This window comes from Ambystoma mexicanum, chromosome 9 (genome assembly GCF_040938575.1).
Source record: "Ambystoma mexicanum isolate Mex_15411 chromosome 9, UKY_AmexF1_1, whole genome shotgun sequence".
In the NCBI taxonomy this organism is placed as follows: Eukaryota; Metazoa; Chordata; class Amphibia; order Caudata; family Ambystomatidae; genus Ambystoma; species Ambystoma mexicanum.
In genome coordinates, this window is record NC_090931.1 from 918,678,740 (window position 1) to 918,698,568 (window position 19,829).

Here is a 19,829-nt window from a genome sequence, read left to right on the forward strand (position 1 = left end):
GGCCTGATTCACATAACGTTTTCCTATGGGATGGCCCCATTATAAAACACTTCCATGAATCGGGCCCAAAGTCTTTATCTTCTCTGCTCGGATAGCAAGCCCAGGTGATAAGTAGTCTGAGTTCCCCTTGAATACATTTGAAGATGATGCAGAGAATGTTATGGAAGCCATAGTAGGTTCTTGTGAGCAGCTTGGACTTGATACATTTTCCTATCTTCAGGAACCAATCACTTTTGAGCCACCTGTAGTCTGCTATTAAATGTAATTGAGGTGCCCCCCTGTGGAGCACTTCAATAGCCCAAGTGACTAGTCACTAAGGCCCCTAATACAACTGCAGACGTCTCCAGTGGCAATAAGGGACACACCCCACATAGCCATCATACATTTAAATAGCATCCTTTGCAAATGGCATCCACCTTTCTCAAGGGTAATGTATAAGCCTTTAACCTGAGCTAACAACTTGACAAGCTATTCAAAAATCAAGGGGGAGATAGGGTATGAGGAGTGATATTGTTTGCGAGTTAGGAGGCAATCCCCCATTTTCTCCTTGCAGAGATGAAGCCAGCTACAGCCCATCCATGCTGGGATGTCATTGAGGCTTCTTGAATGTGTGGTCAATTTCAGTGTAACTGTAACTGCAAGAGAGTAGTAAAGTGAAATGCTATGCTATGCTTTAGCTTCAAAAAGAACAGTTCCTGAATGGTGAAAATTGTTGTAAAAGGTAGTGGAACTGTTGACAGTAAATAACAATAGTAGCAGAATTCAGTTCCTCTAGTCCCCACCCACTTAATCCACTGCTGTTCAGTTTTTCTTGTAATGTCTCCTGCAGAATGGATATTTTTAGCTCGGTTTTTTTCTTTCTAATGTGTTACTCTGTATGAACATCTCTAAAATCAGGCTGTTGCCAGCGATTTGTGTGGGGTGCATGGAAAAGTGGTTTGTGTTACCAGGCAGTGCTCTGTGCGATTTTCAATATTTGTTTTCTTTTCACACCTGTAGATGGATCCTGTGCAAAAAGCTGTAATAAACCACACTTTTGGTGTGTCCATTCCGCCCAGAAAGAAACAAGTTATATCCTGCAATGTCTGCCAGCTGCGATTTAACTCTGATGTGAGTACCACATTTTATATCCGTTTTGAGTATATTGTTACTTTGCAAGCATTCCCCTTCAATTTGGAAAAACAACTGGGTTTCCACGTGCATTATCTACAGTGAACGCAAGTGAATAAGTGGAATGCAGCACGCCTTTGGCACGGGGAAGCTGACCCAAATGTTATTTTGTGCTTTACCGCTTGCAGTGTCCCATCTGCTACCTCATTCTGTTTCTGGAAGCAGGAGGGGGAAAGAACAGAACCGCCTCTCATCAATTTGAAAGGCGACAAGGTGGAAAAATGCTGTTTATTTTAATTTTTCAAGATTAGCAGTGATGTCACCAACCCCAAACATGCACAGCATAATGTCACTACAATTATCCTCGTTGTACCTCCGTTTTCCCCACCAGTGCCAGACCTATGAAATTAAACGGCCTGATGGGTGCTAGCTAAATCGGGGAATGTTCCCATAAGGTGCTGGTTCACAGCACGTGCCATCGCAATGGACTGGGGCTTGAGTGCATATCGGATTTTATTTACACTGCAGGAAGTCAATATTGCCAGGCAAGCATGAACTGATCCAGACGCCTACCTGATGTATTGCGCCTGGAGGGCAATGTGACTTCCTGAGAGGCAATGCTGTCTTACATCAGGTATTGAAATAACCATGTGATGAGCAGGTGCTAAAGGCAGCCCTCGGGTAAAAAGGCCTCTCCGAGTGAGAAGGAGTGGCCTCTGGGGAACGAGGAGCTGGTACATAGCGTGCTTTGCACACTATAACCTTTCCTCCGTTATGTATGACCTAGTTTGCTTTAAATGTCTTTGAGATGTTTTCTAATGCTCCCTTACACACAGGCCCAAACATAGAGAACGAACGTTGTATCCCATTGGTTGGGCAGCAAGACAGGGCATTTCTATCAGACATCCTGTGCATATGAATAATAACGGTGACCGGCGCCATCCCACTTCAGGGTGCTTAATTAATGGTGATCAGAGTGGTTAAATGAAGTGGCAATAATCTCAGACGCTGATACAAGCAATCATTAGATATGGCATGGAAGCATACGCAAAAAGTGACAGAATACACAATGTGCAGAGTGGAGGGGTGTCGGGAGGGACCGAGAGACGAGTAAGGTCAGAGGACGCAGAAAGGTGGAGTCGCATGGCGGCTTGAACTCTGGCCAGAGGTGTTGCTAGGTCTGGAAAAGACCCTGGGCTATGCTGATTTTGGAACTGTCGGGACTGGGGGCTAGCTAGCCTTTTGGCTGTAGCTCCTGAGATTCTATACGGGGCTACAACCAAAAGACCAGGGGCTATAGCCCTCTCAGCCCCCCCCCCCTAGCAACGCCTCTGACTCTGGCTGTGTTTATATTGCTTGATGTCAGAAGGGAGGGCCGTCCGGTCATTGTGGGCGATGAGCAAGAAAGAAGGAAAGCAGGCGACAGCACAAGGGGGCGTGCTGGTAGAATGACACCAACTGTCCCTGCCTAGGGAGTGAAGACAGCTCCTGGTTACTTGCCATCCAGCTATTGCGTCTCTTCTAGACTAGACGCAGGAGCTAAAGAGCCCCGTCCATTCTTTCCAGGTCACGAGAGCCCCGTGACGTGTCTTCCGTGCACATGCACCTTAGGGGGTTGGATAAAAATCCATAAAAACTGTAAAAACATCTTTTGACAAAAAAATATCTCCCACACTGTCGCTTCACGGGACACTAACCTCTGAGAGAAAACTGGAAAAGGCGCAACAATGCCGGGAAAATAAACAGTTCTGTTCCTTCATGAGTACCTATTAAAAAGAAGACGGGCGCCATCTTTGTGAATTTATTTGCTTGTATGTTATGTATGCTGCTTGCATTTATGGAGTGCTCGGTCACTATCATGTAGTGACCGAGCACTCCATAAATGCAAGCAGCATACATAGGCGGGACGCAGATACAGCCGTATTACTGGGGGCCTTATCATGTGTCAATGGCTTTCTGAATGGAGCCCTGTCCTCTGGTGCATGAATGGAGTAAGGCAGAGAATTCCAGAGCCTGACTGCCACAATGTAAGATCAGCCGCTGAGGGGGGCTATGCAAAACCTTGTGTCTTGCAGGGCCATAGAGCTCATGCATCGCAAGTCACAAAAAGGATGGCGCAGTGTCCGTTTTTGACTCAACTTGGTACGTCAGACAAAGAGTTTTTAACTTCAATCCTGAAGGCCAGGGTTCTGCAACCTGCAGCTCTCTAGATGTTTGTGACTATGGGCCTCATTACACAGAAGGCGGTAATCCAGGGTGCTATTAGCACCCTGGACCATGCTGGTAAATTACTGGCACCGCCTTGGTGGAAAGGGGAATTACCGCCCTATTCCAAGGTTGGCGGGGCGGTAATTCCCCCTTCCACCATTGCCCTTCCCCATTCCCATTTTTGCCCCATAGGGCATAATGGGAATGGGGAAGGAGCTAATTACGGCACCGCAATTTTGCTGTGCCGTAATAAGCACCAAGGTCCCTTAGCGGGTTGGTTTTTAACGCCTGCAAAAAGCAGGCGTTAAAGCACCAACCCGCTGAGGGACCTCGTAGTAAGGCGGTAATGGTTAACGGTCACCGTTACCATTAACGGTGGCCGTTAACCATTACCGCCTTCCGTGTAATGACGCCCTAAGTCTCCCATGATTCTGCACCAATGACTATTCTGGTTAGGGTTGATGGAAGTTGTAGTCCTAAACATCCAGGGTGATGCTTCCATTGTCGGGACCAGAAGAAGGAGAGCAGCCACGTTATAAAGCCTCTTGGGAACATATTTAGGGAGGACCATTATCATAGTCTATCTGAACCAGAACCATTTCTACCACTGCATTAACACTTTGAGGGAAATGAGCCGTGGTTCATCAAGGGGGTGTGGCCTAACGGTTGGGTCGCCGGCTGGCCCAGTAGGCCACGCCCCTTGAAGAGCCCCGGCTCAATGGGCTTCAGGCACCCCTGCCAGACAGCCTTTTCTAGAGATTAGCACAGATCTCTGCATTTATTTTCCAAAGGCTTGCCAGGCAGGGGACAGCGCCTCGCTTTTTAAGCCTTAATGGTGGCTCTGCCGCTCGGGGAGGGGCAACGTCACCACTGAGGCTGAAAAGGGAAGGCTGCTGGAAGCGGAGGCGTTTTTTTCAAAATCCTGAAACTCCTGCTCAGTCGAGGAGCTTCAGGATTTTTTTTTTAAAAGGCCTCTGCTTCCAGCGGCCTCACATTTATCTCCATAATGGTGGCGCCCGTTGATGGCCATCTCTTGCTTGAAGAGATGCCTCACGGACGCAGCTATAAAACACAAAACAGACTAAGGAACAAAAAAACTTCACCAGAGCTATTTATTATATTGTGCGATTAATGCAACCCTAACTTTTTCCCTGCAGGGAGTACACAATGCTACCCCTGCTTGATGTTTCTAACCCTCAAAAAAACACTAATATGCCGACTGCCGGCAAGACATGCATGGGGACTATTCATACCCTATGTTACAAAATGAGAAAACATATTCACAATAAACTACCACAATACATTTCATACATCTAAATTTCATTAGTCCAAACAATTAAAACCAAGACAGTTACGGGAAAAACCATTTCCCGGCTGCACCCTTGGATGAAACAGACAGGTCACGTGGGACTCGGCGTCACACTCTTCGACAATTTAATTGCCCTCCGTGAGGTGTGTCTGGTTGATCCAGGAGTAATTTATTAAAACATTTTATCGAAATATATATGTGTCGCACAAATTCTCAGCACAAAAAATGCACTTTATATTCGACTCATTTCTTTACAAGTGCATGAACCCTTCTCTTGTGCGAGAGTATATAACACCTTTATAATAGGAAACTTGAGTTCTCTGAGATTAATTCAAACAATTTATGTTTAAAAGTGCATAAGTCCACTTGTGTCACTCTAAATCGGGTGACATCTGTATATCTGGTCGACCGGTTTCAATGATGTCTTGCGTGTATCATATTCTTCAGGACCCATTATTGCTTCTTTCGACCCAATCAGCAAACCCCGAAGAGGCGAGATTGCGACATATCCTGTCCAATTATTTTTGTGTGCAAAGAAACAGCACATTCGGTTTCTGTAGTGTTGCCACTTTCAGATAGTGGAGTTAGAAAGCCTGAAATGGTGCTTTATCTTTCTGCTCATAGGTGTCCCTTCGATGAGGAGAGCTTGTTATGGTCTCACAACTTTGTTCATTACGCTTTCGAAGGGGGCCTTGATGGATTCTCATTTCCTTGGCACGCTTTTTTCGTCGCGTTATTTCATTATTTCGTGATCGTCGCGGATAGCGTTCCTCGCGGTGAACGCTAATAGACTGATCCGCGTCTGCCATCCTCACGGACGCAGCACCACCATTATGGATGAAAGGTATATTTTTCTGAGGCCTGAAGCTCTCGCACATGAACGAGAGCTTCAGGCTTTAGGAAAAAAAGTATTCTCCTCAAGCGGCAGGGGCTGCCAGGGGAGACTAGTGAGGCCCGGCAGGGCCCTGCCTCAGAACAAGATTTCTAAGTTTTACTGGGCGGGGCCCCGGCCTATGGGTATGGTAAGCCCTGGGTATGCCAGATAACAGAAGAGATGCTTAAAGTTGATGTTTGACATATCCGGATGGACGACGGATATGTATTGGTCAAATACAGCTCTCAGAGTTTTCATCTTAGTTGCTGGCTCAGAGACTTCTGGCTACTGTAGTCCTGAAGGATGGTGACCTCCAAAATGCATGGACCCCATGGTCAAGAAATATTTTCTGTTACGGAAGCCAGCTTGTGAATCTCCTTGGGGATCCTGGTGCTCAGAGTTTTGGAAAGTGTTACAGGGTTCGAGACAGCAAAGTGTACCCTGCACCCCTGCATTTTGGACACATTTATATTTCACCACTTAAAGGTCATCAAGAAATATATAGCCGCCTCGCAGACAGTAGCACTTGCTCAGGGGTCAAGTCCTAAAAATTAAAGTGGGGGGACTCATCAACAAATGAAATGGATTGTGACGTCATCATGAATTAGCAGATCAAGGTAAAATATGCACATTTCATTAAATTGGCTTTGCATAACCCCCCAAATTTCACAGGACGAACGAAGGTGACGACGGAAAAACCCAAAGAAAATGGAGGAGGCAAACCGGTAACTTGGGCAGGGTCCTCCTCGCCTCCCTCCCCCCTGGTTAAGGGGGAGGAACAATGAGAAGCACGCTAAGTTCTGGGAAAATCCCGCAAAGGGCAAACAAAGAAAGGGGACGGGCTAAGCCCCATATAAGCAGCGGGCAGCAGAGGCGTCTGGTGGTAACAATGAGAGGCTCAGCTTCCCCCCAACAAACGGTGCTCTCCCAGCCCAGGAACACCTGCAGGGGAGGCTGGTCTCGGGCACGAAGGGTTGGGGCAGTTGGTCCTACTATGGACTGTGTTGGGAAAAGGGGGAAAGCAAGTTTTTGGACACGGAGCAGTCGCTGCACCTTCAGAGCTATTTTCACAGATGTTGGCTGTGTTTTATTATATGTGTGAAAATAAAATCTGCGGCCTTTTATGCCATAAAGGAAACATGTCTCATGCTGCACCTTACTAGTTGGGGAAAGTAAGGGGCTAAGAGAAAGGAACAAGAATAATGTGTATTGGCATAATAATGGACAAATGGCCGGATTATGGCATTTGCCTTTCATAAAACCAACACACACACACAACCAAGAAAGGATATTTTCTTCTAATAGTGTTTTTGAAAATGTTAAAAGGTGTGCATGTTTTAAACTCCAAGAACCAATACTAATGTTTTCCCTGGGACTTGCAGTACCGAAATGGGACAGTTGTTTGTTATTTTTCATCAGTTTACATAGTGCAGTGGGGAAGTGTCCGGCCTACAAACCTGACCACTGTGGTTTGATCCCCAAGGTCGGCTTTAATGCATACATTCAAAGAAGACATTCTATGTTTCTCATTTTAGCTGGGGGGACTGAGTCCACCCTCTGAAAAAAGTGGGTGGACTCCGTCCACCCGCGTGTACCCTCGATTTGAGCCCTGCACTTGCTTCTAAAGATAGCGTACAGGTTCGTTAGTAAGGTAAGTTCCCTTTCAGCTGGCAGAAGGACAACAGGACCTTTCATTGTTATTTTTTTTTTTTTACTTGTATTCATCTTTTTAATGTGGGCAGCTCTCACGCAGCAGTCGCCTCCCCAATCCATAAAACCCCACTCAGGGCGGAGTAGAGACAGCACCGTTGTCTCCATTAGCGCGTGAGTTCTGTTAAGTCAGAGCTGACCACAGGGTGCCCATTCCGCGGTGACGGCCTGCTGCATAACCTGCCACACTCGCTCCACTGTCGCCAGTGCCTCCAATGTCGCCTCTTCAAGCCACATTGCAATATGGGCGCCACGGCTTTCTGGGGGCAAGCATTCCACAGGCGATTGTGCGTCACATTGTCATATATCTTTCAGCGAAACGACTAATTGGGCGCAGTATAAAAGCATATTAGCATAAACTAACCTAGCTTTTGGCTGTCTTGCACCATGCATTGACACTGCTCAATGCGGGATGCAGTACGGGATGCAGTACACTTAAGTCATACTAGTGCCCTCTCAAAATACTCTTCAGGGGCAGTTTTGCTTAGGGGCACAAGAGGTGCCCTACTCATGGTGATATCTATCACCAGTGATCAGCATTTGTAGTTTGGGGTGGACTCAGGGACGTGATTTCACCAAAATGCCAGGGGTAGTGGGAGTGACATAACACACCCTTGACCTCTGAAGAAATAGCAGGAAGTGATGTCATTTGACCACACCCGGAAGTGCCATCACAGGGAAGCGATGGAACACAAACTTTCACCCCTTGACAAAACAGGAAATGGTATCACATAGCATTGTACACTACGAAAAATATGGTTACAATATCACTGTAATGTGATATACATTTCATACAAGAATGGATCACCATATGTATTGCTAATATCAGTGGGTATAGGGCAATATGACCAAGTTACTGTGAATAGAAACAAACGTCCAAGGCCAAATGATAATGATGTGTTATTGCATAGGACTTACGCTTAAGCGCTTTATATAGAACAAATATACATAAAATGTCACCCAACCTGTTTTGGTACTCATTTATCGACCTCAGAAGGATGAAAGGCTGAGTTGGTTTTACCTGGATTCAGACGGGATTCAAACCTGCACCCTGCAGATCATAAACACATTGCAGCAGCAAGCGATCAACCCACTGAGCTATCTTACTGGCTATAGCTGTCTTACCGGCTATAGTAAAATGAGCCTTTACATGTCTGAATGTTCTCAAAGTCAGAAAGCATTTTACACTCTGTGGCGTATACCATTAAACTGGTAACTGAGATGTAACAGCAGGTCAATTAATCTGCGGTTCTGGTGCAGCGTTGGCCACATGTCAAGCCTGCATGGATCTACTTTTCAGGCTACAGAGGTTGTACTTATACTAAAGAATAGACCCAAGCATTCCCACTAACTTCAGACCCATAACCACCGTCCCGTTATTGCTCAAGATCTTAGACCGTGCTGCATACCTACAGATCCAAGACTACTTGGAATCCAACAATCTCCTAGGTCTATCACAATCTGGATTCCGCCCTAGTCATGGGCCTGAAACGGCTCTGATAGATCTAAAAACCAAATTGAGGTCTTCAAAGACAATGGGAAACTAGCAATGCTACTTCTCCTAGACCTCTCTGCGGCTTTTGATCTGGTCATCCACCAAATCTTATGCCGGCACCTTTACACTGCTGCCCACTTCTCAGACTCAGCCACAGCATGGATCAAATCCTTTCTGAACAACAGATCCATGAGGGTCTTCTCACCATCCGCAGCCGCTGACCCCGCTCCAATTCACTGTGGCGTTCCCCAAGGTTCTTGCGTGTCACCTACACTTTATAACATTTTCACTAAACCGCTCTTTGATGTACTTGATTATCTGGGTGTCTCCTATACCAACTATGCTGACGACACCCAGATACTCATCCCCATCACTGGCGACTATTTAGTTGACACCAACGCTTTGAACAACGTTTATCTAGTCATCCAGGCCTGGATGGCCCAACACGAACTATGCCTCAACGACGACAAGACAGAGCTCCTCACCTTGGGCTCCTCGCAGCATCTTAGCAAACTAGATCCGTCCTACCAGTCATTTATCATAAATGGAAATACCATCAAAGTCTCCAAAGACACAAAAACTATAGGTTTTTACCTTGACGCCACTCTACCCTTGTCTCGACAAACAAATGCAGTCAGATCAGCCTCTGCCTACACTTGTAAACTTATTGCATCTTGTAGACCGTTTCTGACTACCCCGAACTGTGTCACCCTAGCCATAACGCTCATTATGTCTAAAATTGACTATTGTGGTGCCCTCTACTTAGGGACCACCCAAGGGAATATGAATAAACTACAAATCACCCAAAACAATGCCATTAGGACAGCCCTAAACATTCCTAGAAACCACCACATTTCCGAATCCAGAACTAACCTACATTGGCTAACGGTCAAGCAGAGAATCTCATTGAAAACTCTTGCCCTCACGCACAAATGCCTAGCCAACAAGCCCCCCCCCACCTCTGCAATCAGCTCTCCCTCCATTCCTCCACCTGACCGCAAAGAACTGCCCAGATCCATAGCCTATCGATTCCAAGGTTCAAACTCCAAAAAGCTGGAGGCACCAGCTTCCCTGTCCTAGCCTCCAAGCTGTGCAACACCCTCCCTGTCACCATCAGATCTGAAGACTCATTTAACACCCTCAAGTTGAAAACGAAATCTTGGCTCTTCGATCAGAATTGAGGCAATCCTTTACTTGTGCTATACGCCACAGCCTGTCAGCCCGCTGCCTCTGACTACTTTGTTAATGTCTTAAACGCGGCATATTTACCTGCCGAACTTCTGTGTTACTATGACTATCGCTCCACTTTTCTACCTCACATCTATCCATTGATCTCTGCTTGTTGTACATTTTCTGCCTCTATGCCTCACCTTGTTAACTGCTCTTGTAATTCATGTATATATCTATATCTGCATACTATTCATGTATATAACTATGTGTATATATATATATATATATATATATATATATATATATATATATATATATATATATATATATATGCTATGTATGTATATTTGCTCAAGTTGCGCCCTGATGCCCCTGTGCCGGACAGCGCGTGTTATAAATAAATAAATAAATAAATGTGTTATTCCTATTCTTTCTGATTCAGGGTCACTGCTCAAAGTGTTGAACTTGTGGAACCCCCAGTTGTTTTTAAGAGGCCCGAACATGACAGCCAGCCTCCACCAGAAACAGTCACATGGCACTGGCCACAGCCAAGTAGCTTCCAGTAGGAGTAGCAAGAGAGACATAGGGGTAACAAGGGAGACCTCAGGGGTCGCAGTGGCAACCCCCAAATGACGTCTATGGGCAGGCTGCTTTTACAGTGTCAGATACATAATTTTTTTGAACTTTTTAACCCTGCCTCTTATGGATTTCTGTTTCCTAAACTGTTGGCTTCTTTCCTGTGATTAGTTGCAACTCTAAAGCAATTTTGTTGGTTGACTTATTTTAACAAGTTTACATCAGTCCAGGTGTGACAGTTTATCAACTGTTTATTGATAGTTTTGCCCAGAGGCTGGTGTTAATGTGCACCAAGAAGTTGTGCATAATTTGTTTTCACTTAAAATGTGATAGGCCTGCCGGATAAATTTAACCTGACTGACACGGCGCACCTACAAGCTGCGTCTGCTCGCTGCCTAACAGGGCGCACCTACAGGCTGAGTGTGCTCGCTACCTGCTGCAGAAAGCATGTGATGCTCCGAATGTTTACCCAGAGCCATGTCTTGAAAGTATTGTATAGCATACATATTAACATATCATGAAAAGCAAATTGAAACGTGGAGGAATTGGGTCATTGTTTCCAGTTATAAAGGGGCCTGACAACATGAAGAATAAGGGTGTGGGTTCCGGCTTTTAGTTGCATCTCCGCATTCTGGAGCCAAATCTGGTGCCGGAAATCTAGTTCTTAAGGCAGAACAAAGGGAATACCAAGGATAACAATGATGTTGTTCATCTTCATCTCCCAGATTTTTACCCACTACCTTGTGCTCTAGCACCTTGAAACGCCTCATGTGCTAGATGGAACCACCAATAATGATCTCAGACCCAAATAACCAGACAGACTCCAAGAATATGGCAATGTACTACTTTATTATCAGCATAAACTAAAGTAGGGCAATCTGGCTAATAACTGTCAGTAATTCACACACGCACCCCCAAATGTGGTTATGCAAAGTTTTTATACCTCAGTGTGCATAAACTATGATGTCATCCTACGTGGCAAACTAAAACCCATTGAATGGAGAGATTGGTTAGGGGAAGTTAGGTACCTATAGTATACGTAAGTGTTAATAACTTCATTGGTTGCGCCTTATCTGGTGAGCATGTCTCAAACTACCTCTAAATATGCATAAAACTAATTAAGGCGGGGAAAAAATGGCAACAGGTTGGTCTTTGCAACAGTGTATAGTATGTTGCTAAATAGACCCTCTGGTTGGCATGCTTTCCCAACCTTGGAGTTTTTGCTTGTTAGCAGCACGTAAGCAAAACAAAACTCAGGTGCTACAAGCTACGCCAGATTACTCCCCACTTTCCCAATTAGTCCATCGTCTCTCATCGGTCAGGCCCCAAGCCAAGGCTTCTCCTTTGTATTTGGCCTCACAGCCTGCTCTCTGTTCTGGGGCATTGAAGGGAATGTAGGTACACTATTATCTTAATTTGGGTTTTAAGGAATAGCCCTTGTTTTCAACTTCTGAATCACATGCGGGGAGATCACACATTTGTCCATCTTGTCCTTCTATTTACTGCTATTTGATTCAATTGTGCTTGTGTCATTACACTTCTTGGCCTCTGGAGATTTGCTCACTCCATCTTACATGGGCTTTCTACATCTTTAATTGTCTAATGCTTGGCTCTCGCAGATGCTTTCTTCTTCGCTTAATCTAAGAGACCTAGTCCTACGGACATGGCTTATCCTTTTGACTCCCGTTGTGCCCTGCAATTATTCCTTGAAATAGTATCCTTGAACACATGCCAATAGACTCCTCTTTATTTTAGGTAAGATTTTCATAGAAATGGTAAATCTTGATGACCTGGATCAACCCCAGACCTTTTTGCTTTACTAGTGGGATATTTTTCCTTAATACCTCAGTGAGTGGGAACCTTTTTCCACCCTCACAGAATTATTTACTCTTTATCTTTTTTCCCTTAAATCATGAAAAGTGAATTGATTGCCTTCTTGAAGGTCATACACAGTGACGTATCGTATATATAATTTTCTATTCTGGAGCATCATTGATCACACAACCCACTGCATTTCAAAAGGAATGAAGGTTGAATGGTGGGAGGACACTAATGTGAACTATAAGAATATGGAATGTGAGCTCCACTGTGATGTGTCAACTGCGGGTCTATATTAGGCAAGGGACGGTAGACTTGCTGTGCCCGTGCTGACCTTTCACCTAACCTCAGTGATAGCGTAGGGGTCAGTAAAAACTGTTTTCCATAGAGTAGAATTGTGTTTTTTCTATTTCCAATTTTCAGGAAGAGAAGCCTTGTGTAAGCATTTGGATTAATTCAGGGATGTCACATCTATCATCCCACTTGGACCTAAACTGAGCTTTCTGCAAAGACGACAGAAGCCAATGGATTATGAGCCACTGCACGAAGTAGCAGTGGTGCATCACCATTCCACAAATTTGCGCCATGGCTTCTCCAGGATCTTCACACATGCTTCACAGTAAATCTAGCTCTTACCCCCTGCCATACGACATCATGTTTGTACGACCTGGATCACACAGACCCAAAGACTTAACGACTGCTCTCCATTCAGAAACATATGCAACTTTTATTATTTAAGTAATGTGATCACTATTGTCTCGGGAGGATATCTCAGGGGCAACGTGCTCGTCTTGAATGTAGGATGTGGCAGAGCAACACAGGTTCGATCCTCGGGTCCACGCTTAGAAACCTCTGGGTATTAAGCGCGTTATAAATAACCCATTACAATTACATTACAATTTCAGTCAGAAGAAAAAGACCGTGTTTACACCAGTTTACCTGAGTAGAGGAAGCACGTTATCCACTGGTCCACATTGCGGCATATACAGGCAAGTTATCAGAGGACCCTTACAGATAAGATGCCATTTAGACTTTTGGTTATTCACATGCCATGTTATTTTCCAATTGCTTGCATTCGGCCATTTTTGCCTTGCCTGCTTTTCTTACTTTTTACTCTCTAAGTGTGCTTTGTGTGTGGGGTGCTTATGAAAATGCGCACAGTTGCTTGTCTCTGATTCTGGGTGTCCCTCTGGTGAGGTCCAAAGAGATCAAAATTCAGTGTCAAGATGTGAATCCCCGCCACGGGTACGTTTCCTAGAATATGAGTCATTGCTTGTGTGTTGGGGGTGATCACAATAAGATGTAGTACCGTGTTCCTGCTCGAGTTGACGTAGAACCCCACCATGTCAGGGCACCCGCAGAATATAACCCTGGACCCAACAATGGCACAGTGATTGCCTTAAACTGGCTTTCACTGCCTGAGTCTTTCAGACTTGAGGCCTCCAGATTTCCCTACACCTGCTTGCACTTTATGTATATGCCATCCGTTAATGTTTCTATATGACTGAAAAAACTGTATGGTTTTGCCCTTGGTTGGGGTGAACTGTGTGCCCACCCTCTCCCAGAGTCCCAGTTTGGCGCTGCAGCCTGGGACTCCTACGTGGGTCGTCAGTCCAAGGGTAAATTCATGTTGTTTCTTTCCTTTCACTTCTTGGCACTGATTGGGCACTTTCCTGGGTATCTGAGTGCATTAACCAATCTATTGTGAATTTGTATTGTTACCCTACCTTTGTTTTCCCTGTTCCCTGTGGCACATGAAAACTGTGCCCACTGGGCACCCTGCTGCGAGGATCCTACAGACCTGAAAACAAGCACTGCTCCGTAAGGACATTCATAGACTGTTTCCATCATACCTAATTGGCACCTAGATAGATCCCCCATCCCGAACCTCCACACCAGTGTCAAATGTCCTCCTCAACCTAGGTCAGCCTGGTGTTTACCCAGTTTCTGTTATATGCTAAGCGTTACCTCTCAAATCCTCTTGCAAGTGTTCTGTCTCCCTTTGACTCCTGATCAATTATTGTGTGCTCCCCTGGCCCATTACAAATCAAAGAAAAACCAAACAACTTCAAACATTTCTGAAGTGTGCTCAAGATCACTGGCTAACCTGGTACCTGTGGCAGGAAAGGGATTTCTGTTTATTAGCCGATCAGTTATTGTTGGACACTCACTTGTGCTTCTTCAGGGCCATGGGCGCTAAGATGACTGAGTAATATGCATGTGGGTCTCCCGATTCCAAAGTTAGCAACGTAACCACTGTAGCACATATCCTCCCACATTTGACTCGCCTGATACACGGTGAAGACAGAAGGCCAGAGAATTGCACACGGGTAACATGATCAATATAGGCGGTGCGTTTCCGGGAGACAACCTGTTACGTTTAATTTGTTAAAGACTTAGCTGCCATTGCTGTGCCCTCATAACGCCACGGGTTATGGGAGGATACAGTGTTGCATGGTGCAAGGACTCTGTGGACCAGGGTCGGAACAATCCATACCAAGTGGCAGTTTGTGCAAACTATGGCATGCATTTCAACAATAGCATGCTTGGGTGACAATCCTTGACAGGGCACATAACATAGCGATGCCACGTAGGTCCATTCCTTACCAGCATGTCTAGTAAATTAAAATGGCAGACTGTTATGTGCATGACTGCAGTGTGCTGTATGGGGTGCCATGCCTGTTGCTACTGCTGGGAGTGTTTGTAGCCGAGTGGTATTGTAATCCCATGGGAGTCTGCATGGCCCTACAAGTCCATGAGTTTGCTCATTGTGGTAGGGAGCCAAGGTCCATTGGATTGCAATAGAATGCCCTGTCTTTGTGAATATGTTTGTTAACAAATTTGTCAGAAAAGGCTAAACTAATAGGAGACTGAAGTGGGGGTGGTTTTATCAATGCCCCCTAATTACATACAGGTGGAGCTGGTTCGGGGAAATCCCTGTATTTAAGAATGGAAAAAGTCAAAAAATCTGACAAAACCACTGTTTATTAAGAGATTTCATAACGAGGATAAAACATGGACAACTCGGCATTTCCAATGCTCTCTCGGCTGGTTACAGGCTTGCTGTGGAGTTTTATTCAACTATGATGTCACAAGCAAGTGGTACATTGCACAAACCTAAGGTGGGATGGGACTAGTGAGATAGGCTGATAGAAATCATTAAGAGTTAGTGCTTCCATTGGCTACAAGCTATCTGGTGGCTCCACTCCTGACCACCTCTTAAATGTTGCTAGCACAAGCATGTCAGGTTAGCACGTTACAATTGGACCAGGCAACAAAGAGTGAACTAGCGTGAAGGGTGAATAGGGATTGGTCAGCACAGGTCTTCTCAGCCTTTGGATGGTTACCAGCCCATGCGCCACAATTCAAGGTGATGGAAACAGTCCCATCGGTGCTGTCTGCACTAATATGATTACCATCTCCGGTCCTCTAGGCCTTGAGACAGAACATTTTTTAATAATTATAATTGTTCTTTAATAACACGGTTAATACGAATGAGTGGTTTCTAACGCAGGATCGGGATTCGAAGCTTTGTTGTGCTGCGCTGTCTTGCTTCCAAGACAGACACGTTGCCCCTGAGCTAGCCTTCCTCCCTTTCAAGCTAGTATTAGTTTTGTATCGTCTGTCCTGAGCTGATGGGAATGACGGTCTCTGTCTGATGGCTCAAATGAATACATTTTGTCTCTACGTCTCAGGTCACGTGAGTAGAGACCATAAACTTAATTTTCCTGCTCACCTTTCTGAGGATTTTTAGCTTCGCTGCATGCAGGTGTCCTATGTCCTCTGCAACTGTGAAACTCTCCCTCCCTTCGGTGTCCTTCGCTGGAACATGCTCGCTGGCTGCACGCACAGTTCGGTCTCAGCTTTCCCACTGGATCAGTGAGTCAGGCCTCTCCCGGTATTCTTGAGCCTTCCCAGTGTTTTCCATTCACTCCAATATGGCTGCAGCTTTTGATTTGCATGGCCTCTCATGTTAGCTGCGTTTAGCGTCAGCAAGCGGTATATGTGTTCTTGTGCACCTTGCATTACTGCATAGCGAAAGAGCATACGTCCTCTATCTAAAATGGATCATAAGCATGTTCTTCATGTCTAGGCATAGTTTCATCTAAGCGTCTGTGTAACTTCATGCAGGAATTCATATATGCTTCATGTGTAATGCTTCTATGCCATGGTCTTGGTAGTGACGTCATCAGCTCTTGCACAGTCATAGTCAGTCCACTTGCTCCATAGTTTGCAAACCTATCTCCTCTACAACGTCATCAGGATAGGGTCTAAACGATTATCTGAGCGAGTAGCGTTTCTCACAGCTGCGGTACAGCAGTGGTGGGGAGGAGGGGGCCAAGAACGATGTACACCTTTTATTTCTATGACATCAAGACGAGGGAGGGACCAGTGTAACAAGGGCCACGTTCATATCTCGCTCTCTTCAAGACTCATGAGAGGGATGCAGTTTTGCAAATAAATGCAGTTGTCACCTAGATTGTAGATTGATATGGTTTTCCTAAATTGAGTAATTGGATTACACAGGTGCCAACAAGAGATTGCCAGAGGAATTACACACTTTGAGAGCAACATTGAAAGCATCGGATGCATGCATTATTGGAATTAAGTGCAAATACCATAGAGTATGGTGCATTGGGGGTAGCTCATAAACCTAGGTTGGGTCAGTTAAGCGGTAGACATGCATTTTCATCTTATTAAAGATAATGGCCAGAGCACGAGCATGATTGAGAGTTTTTCCCTAGCCGGTGAGTGACACGGTGCTACATTGGTCCTTGTGTCCGCATGTAGGGCCCTCGGGAGAAGTAGCCCTTAATAAAGGTCTGATTTAATTCTTGTGTAAGTTCTGGCCAGCATTGGTCACACGGCTCCCAGCATTGAGTGCAAAGAGGAGAAGAGTAGTTCATGAAAGGGGTGAGCGGTGGGAGAGAGAAGGGAAATTGATTGCTTTGCTGCTTTGATACGGTTGTGGGACTAACTTCTAAAATATATGCATGTGTGCTTGCAGCATTGGAGTAGAGGGTTTTTGTTTCCTTCGAGATAGTATTCAGCGCTATGATAATTAATCTCTTAATGAATTTTGATTTTGAATTGTGAGACATTTATAAATGCGCACACAGCGAAATTAATCGAATCCTGGCGCAGCTGGAACAAGAGATTAGTTGGTAATGTAGTCATGTAAACATTTGTGCCATTGGATTTTACGGAGTTGAGAAACAAAAGCTCATTATTCAAAAAGATGAGTCTTTAATGCCACGGACACGTGCGTGCTCAACGTCCTGTATGAATCTTCCGAGGGGGGCAGTGACGTATGCTTTGCTAGGTCACTTTACCAGAATACCTCGGTAAATGTAAGCAGACAAGTACAGGACACGGAAATGCATCCCCGAGCCCCCAGGGTATTTGCATGTGCTGGACGGGCAGCGTGGACGCTATAAATAAACCAGGCTTTCGAGGTGAAACGCCCAGCGTATGGATCTCTGAGTCGGAAGGCAGCAGCCCGGCGAGCAGGACACTGCGTGCATTGGCTTGTGGCTTTATTTCTGAGCCAGTCTCCTGCGGTTGCGAAATAGTTCCGTACAGACCACAGCTGTTATTAACTCTGTGTTTGCCGTTAACGTAGTTCCGGGGAATTAGGCACTCGCTTCAGCGATCTGTGTGCAACCTGCAAGCACGGGTTAGATGCCCACCTTCATTATTCTGAAGTTGATACATTGAGTGCATTAACCATTGATAGAGTGCTTTGAAGGTAGCGCAATCCAGCATGAAGCTCTGTATAAAACACACTATATTAAACAGCAATGATCAGCACGCTTCTGCGTCTTGGCTTTTTTGTGTGACATGCCATCACTTTACAGGAGGAAGCACACACAGGGGCATCATTTCACCAAAATGCCAGGGTAGCGGAAGTGACATCGCACGACCCTTGACCTCTGATGGCATCACAGGAAGTGATGTTATTTGACCCACCCCGAAGGGATATCGCAGGAAGCAATGGAACACGACCTTTCACCCTTTGACAAAACAGGAAGTGGCATCGCGTAGTTCCTAAGTACACTATGAAAAATATGGTTAAGATATCACTATAATGTGATATACATTTCATTAAAGAATGGATCGACATATGTATCGTTAAGATCAGTGTGTATAGGCCCATATTTCCAAATTACTGTGAATGCAAGCAGACGTCCATGTCCAAATGATAATGATGTGTTTTTATATAGTACTTACGCTTAAGCGCTTTATATAGAAAAAATATACACACATTATCACCCAACCTGTGTTGGTACTCATTTATCAACCTCAGAAGGATGAAAGGCTGAGTTGAGGCGTTTAAGAACAGACTAAATCAGTGACTCAGCCCCTGAAATGTGTCTGAAATAAACCTTTAATGAGTCTAGCAATTATTGTATAGAATTCCAGAAAGACACATTATTTGATATTCCTATTCTTTCTTATTTAGGGTCACTGTTGAAAGTGTTAAACTTGTGCAACCCCTGTTCTTTTTTATTTATTTTTATATTTTTTAAGAGGCCTGAACAAGAAAGCTAGACACTCCAGAAGCAGAGAGTCACATAGTGCTGACCACAGCTCAGGAGTTTGCATTAAAAAAAAAAATAGCAAGGGAGACCTCAGGGGTCTCAGTTGCGACCCCTGGTGACCCCTAAATGACGTCCCTGAGCACACGTGATCTTTGAGCTGGTGGTGTAAGATCTCTTTGTTACTGTTTGTTTCCAGCCCAACCTTCATAGTATGCATACAACCTGCACGTGTGTCATACAGAATACAATTAAAGGCTGAATCGTGACTAATCGAAGCAGAAAAGAAGTGACAGTTGAAAAAAGGCACTTAACCGAGGCATCCGATGTGCCTTGAAGTTGGTGGCAACTTGGGGTGGGGAGCAGTGGTCTGCACTTGATTTCTTACTTTTACCCATGCCTGTTCAAAATGCTAAAGTGTACTCCGCACAGACGTGTGATTGTGGCTAAAAAGAGATCAAATTAACCACACACAAGTAAACACTAGAGGACCATCAGAAAAGCATAATGTACACACACACACCGTTCGCACCACGTGTAAGACACAGCTCCCTGTGATTTTGAATTATGGTGGCACATGGCATCTGCAAAGAACCACGCCAAACATATACAGAACTAAGAAGGTACATTGGCCCCTGCATCTGTGATTCTCTGCCCATGCGCTGTGCGCACTGTGCCCGGTACTCATGCATAAGAAAAGACTACAGGGAATGTTGTAGTATTAACTTTTGATTTAACTTTTCCTCATACGAAAATATTTTCCATATAACTGTTGCCCCTTCCTACAAGCATACAGGCAACCTCACACCGCTGCACTCACACTAGTGCAGTTATGGGTACGTTAAGTATTCATGTAAGTATGACAACAAATTGGTAAATGCTTGTGAATGTCATGGCCTGCTTTTAAATACCCCCCCCCCAACCATTAAACATTTCTAGGAACACCTTCTTATGCAGGACTGAAGGGGGGAGGAGTGGGGTAGGGTGTGTGTGTGTCTGATGTACCTTTAATTCATGTGT

The 19,829-nt window shown here is 45.0% G+C and overlaps 1 protein-coding gene across 7 annotated transcripts in view; it reads left to right on the forward strand.

Annotated features, from left to right (window-relative positions):
* Positions 1 to 19,829, forward strand: part of ZNF385B (zinc finger protein 385B) — a 1,357,263-nt gene that overhangs the window by 1,042,938 nt on the left and 294,496 nt on the right. For all 7 annotated transcript variants that reach the window (XM_069616089.1, XM_069616087.1, XM_069616088.1 and 4 more), the window contains one exon: positions 1,000 to 1,110. In XM_069616089.1, the coding sequence (XP_069472190.1) occupies positions 1,000 to 1,110 (111 nt within the window). The remainder of the gene's footprint in view (positions 1 to 999; positions 1,111 to 19,829) is intronic.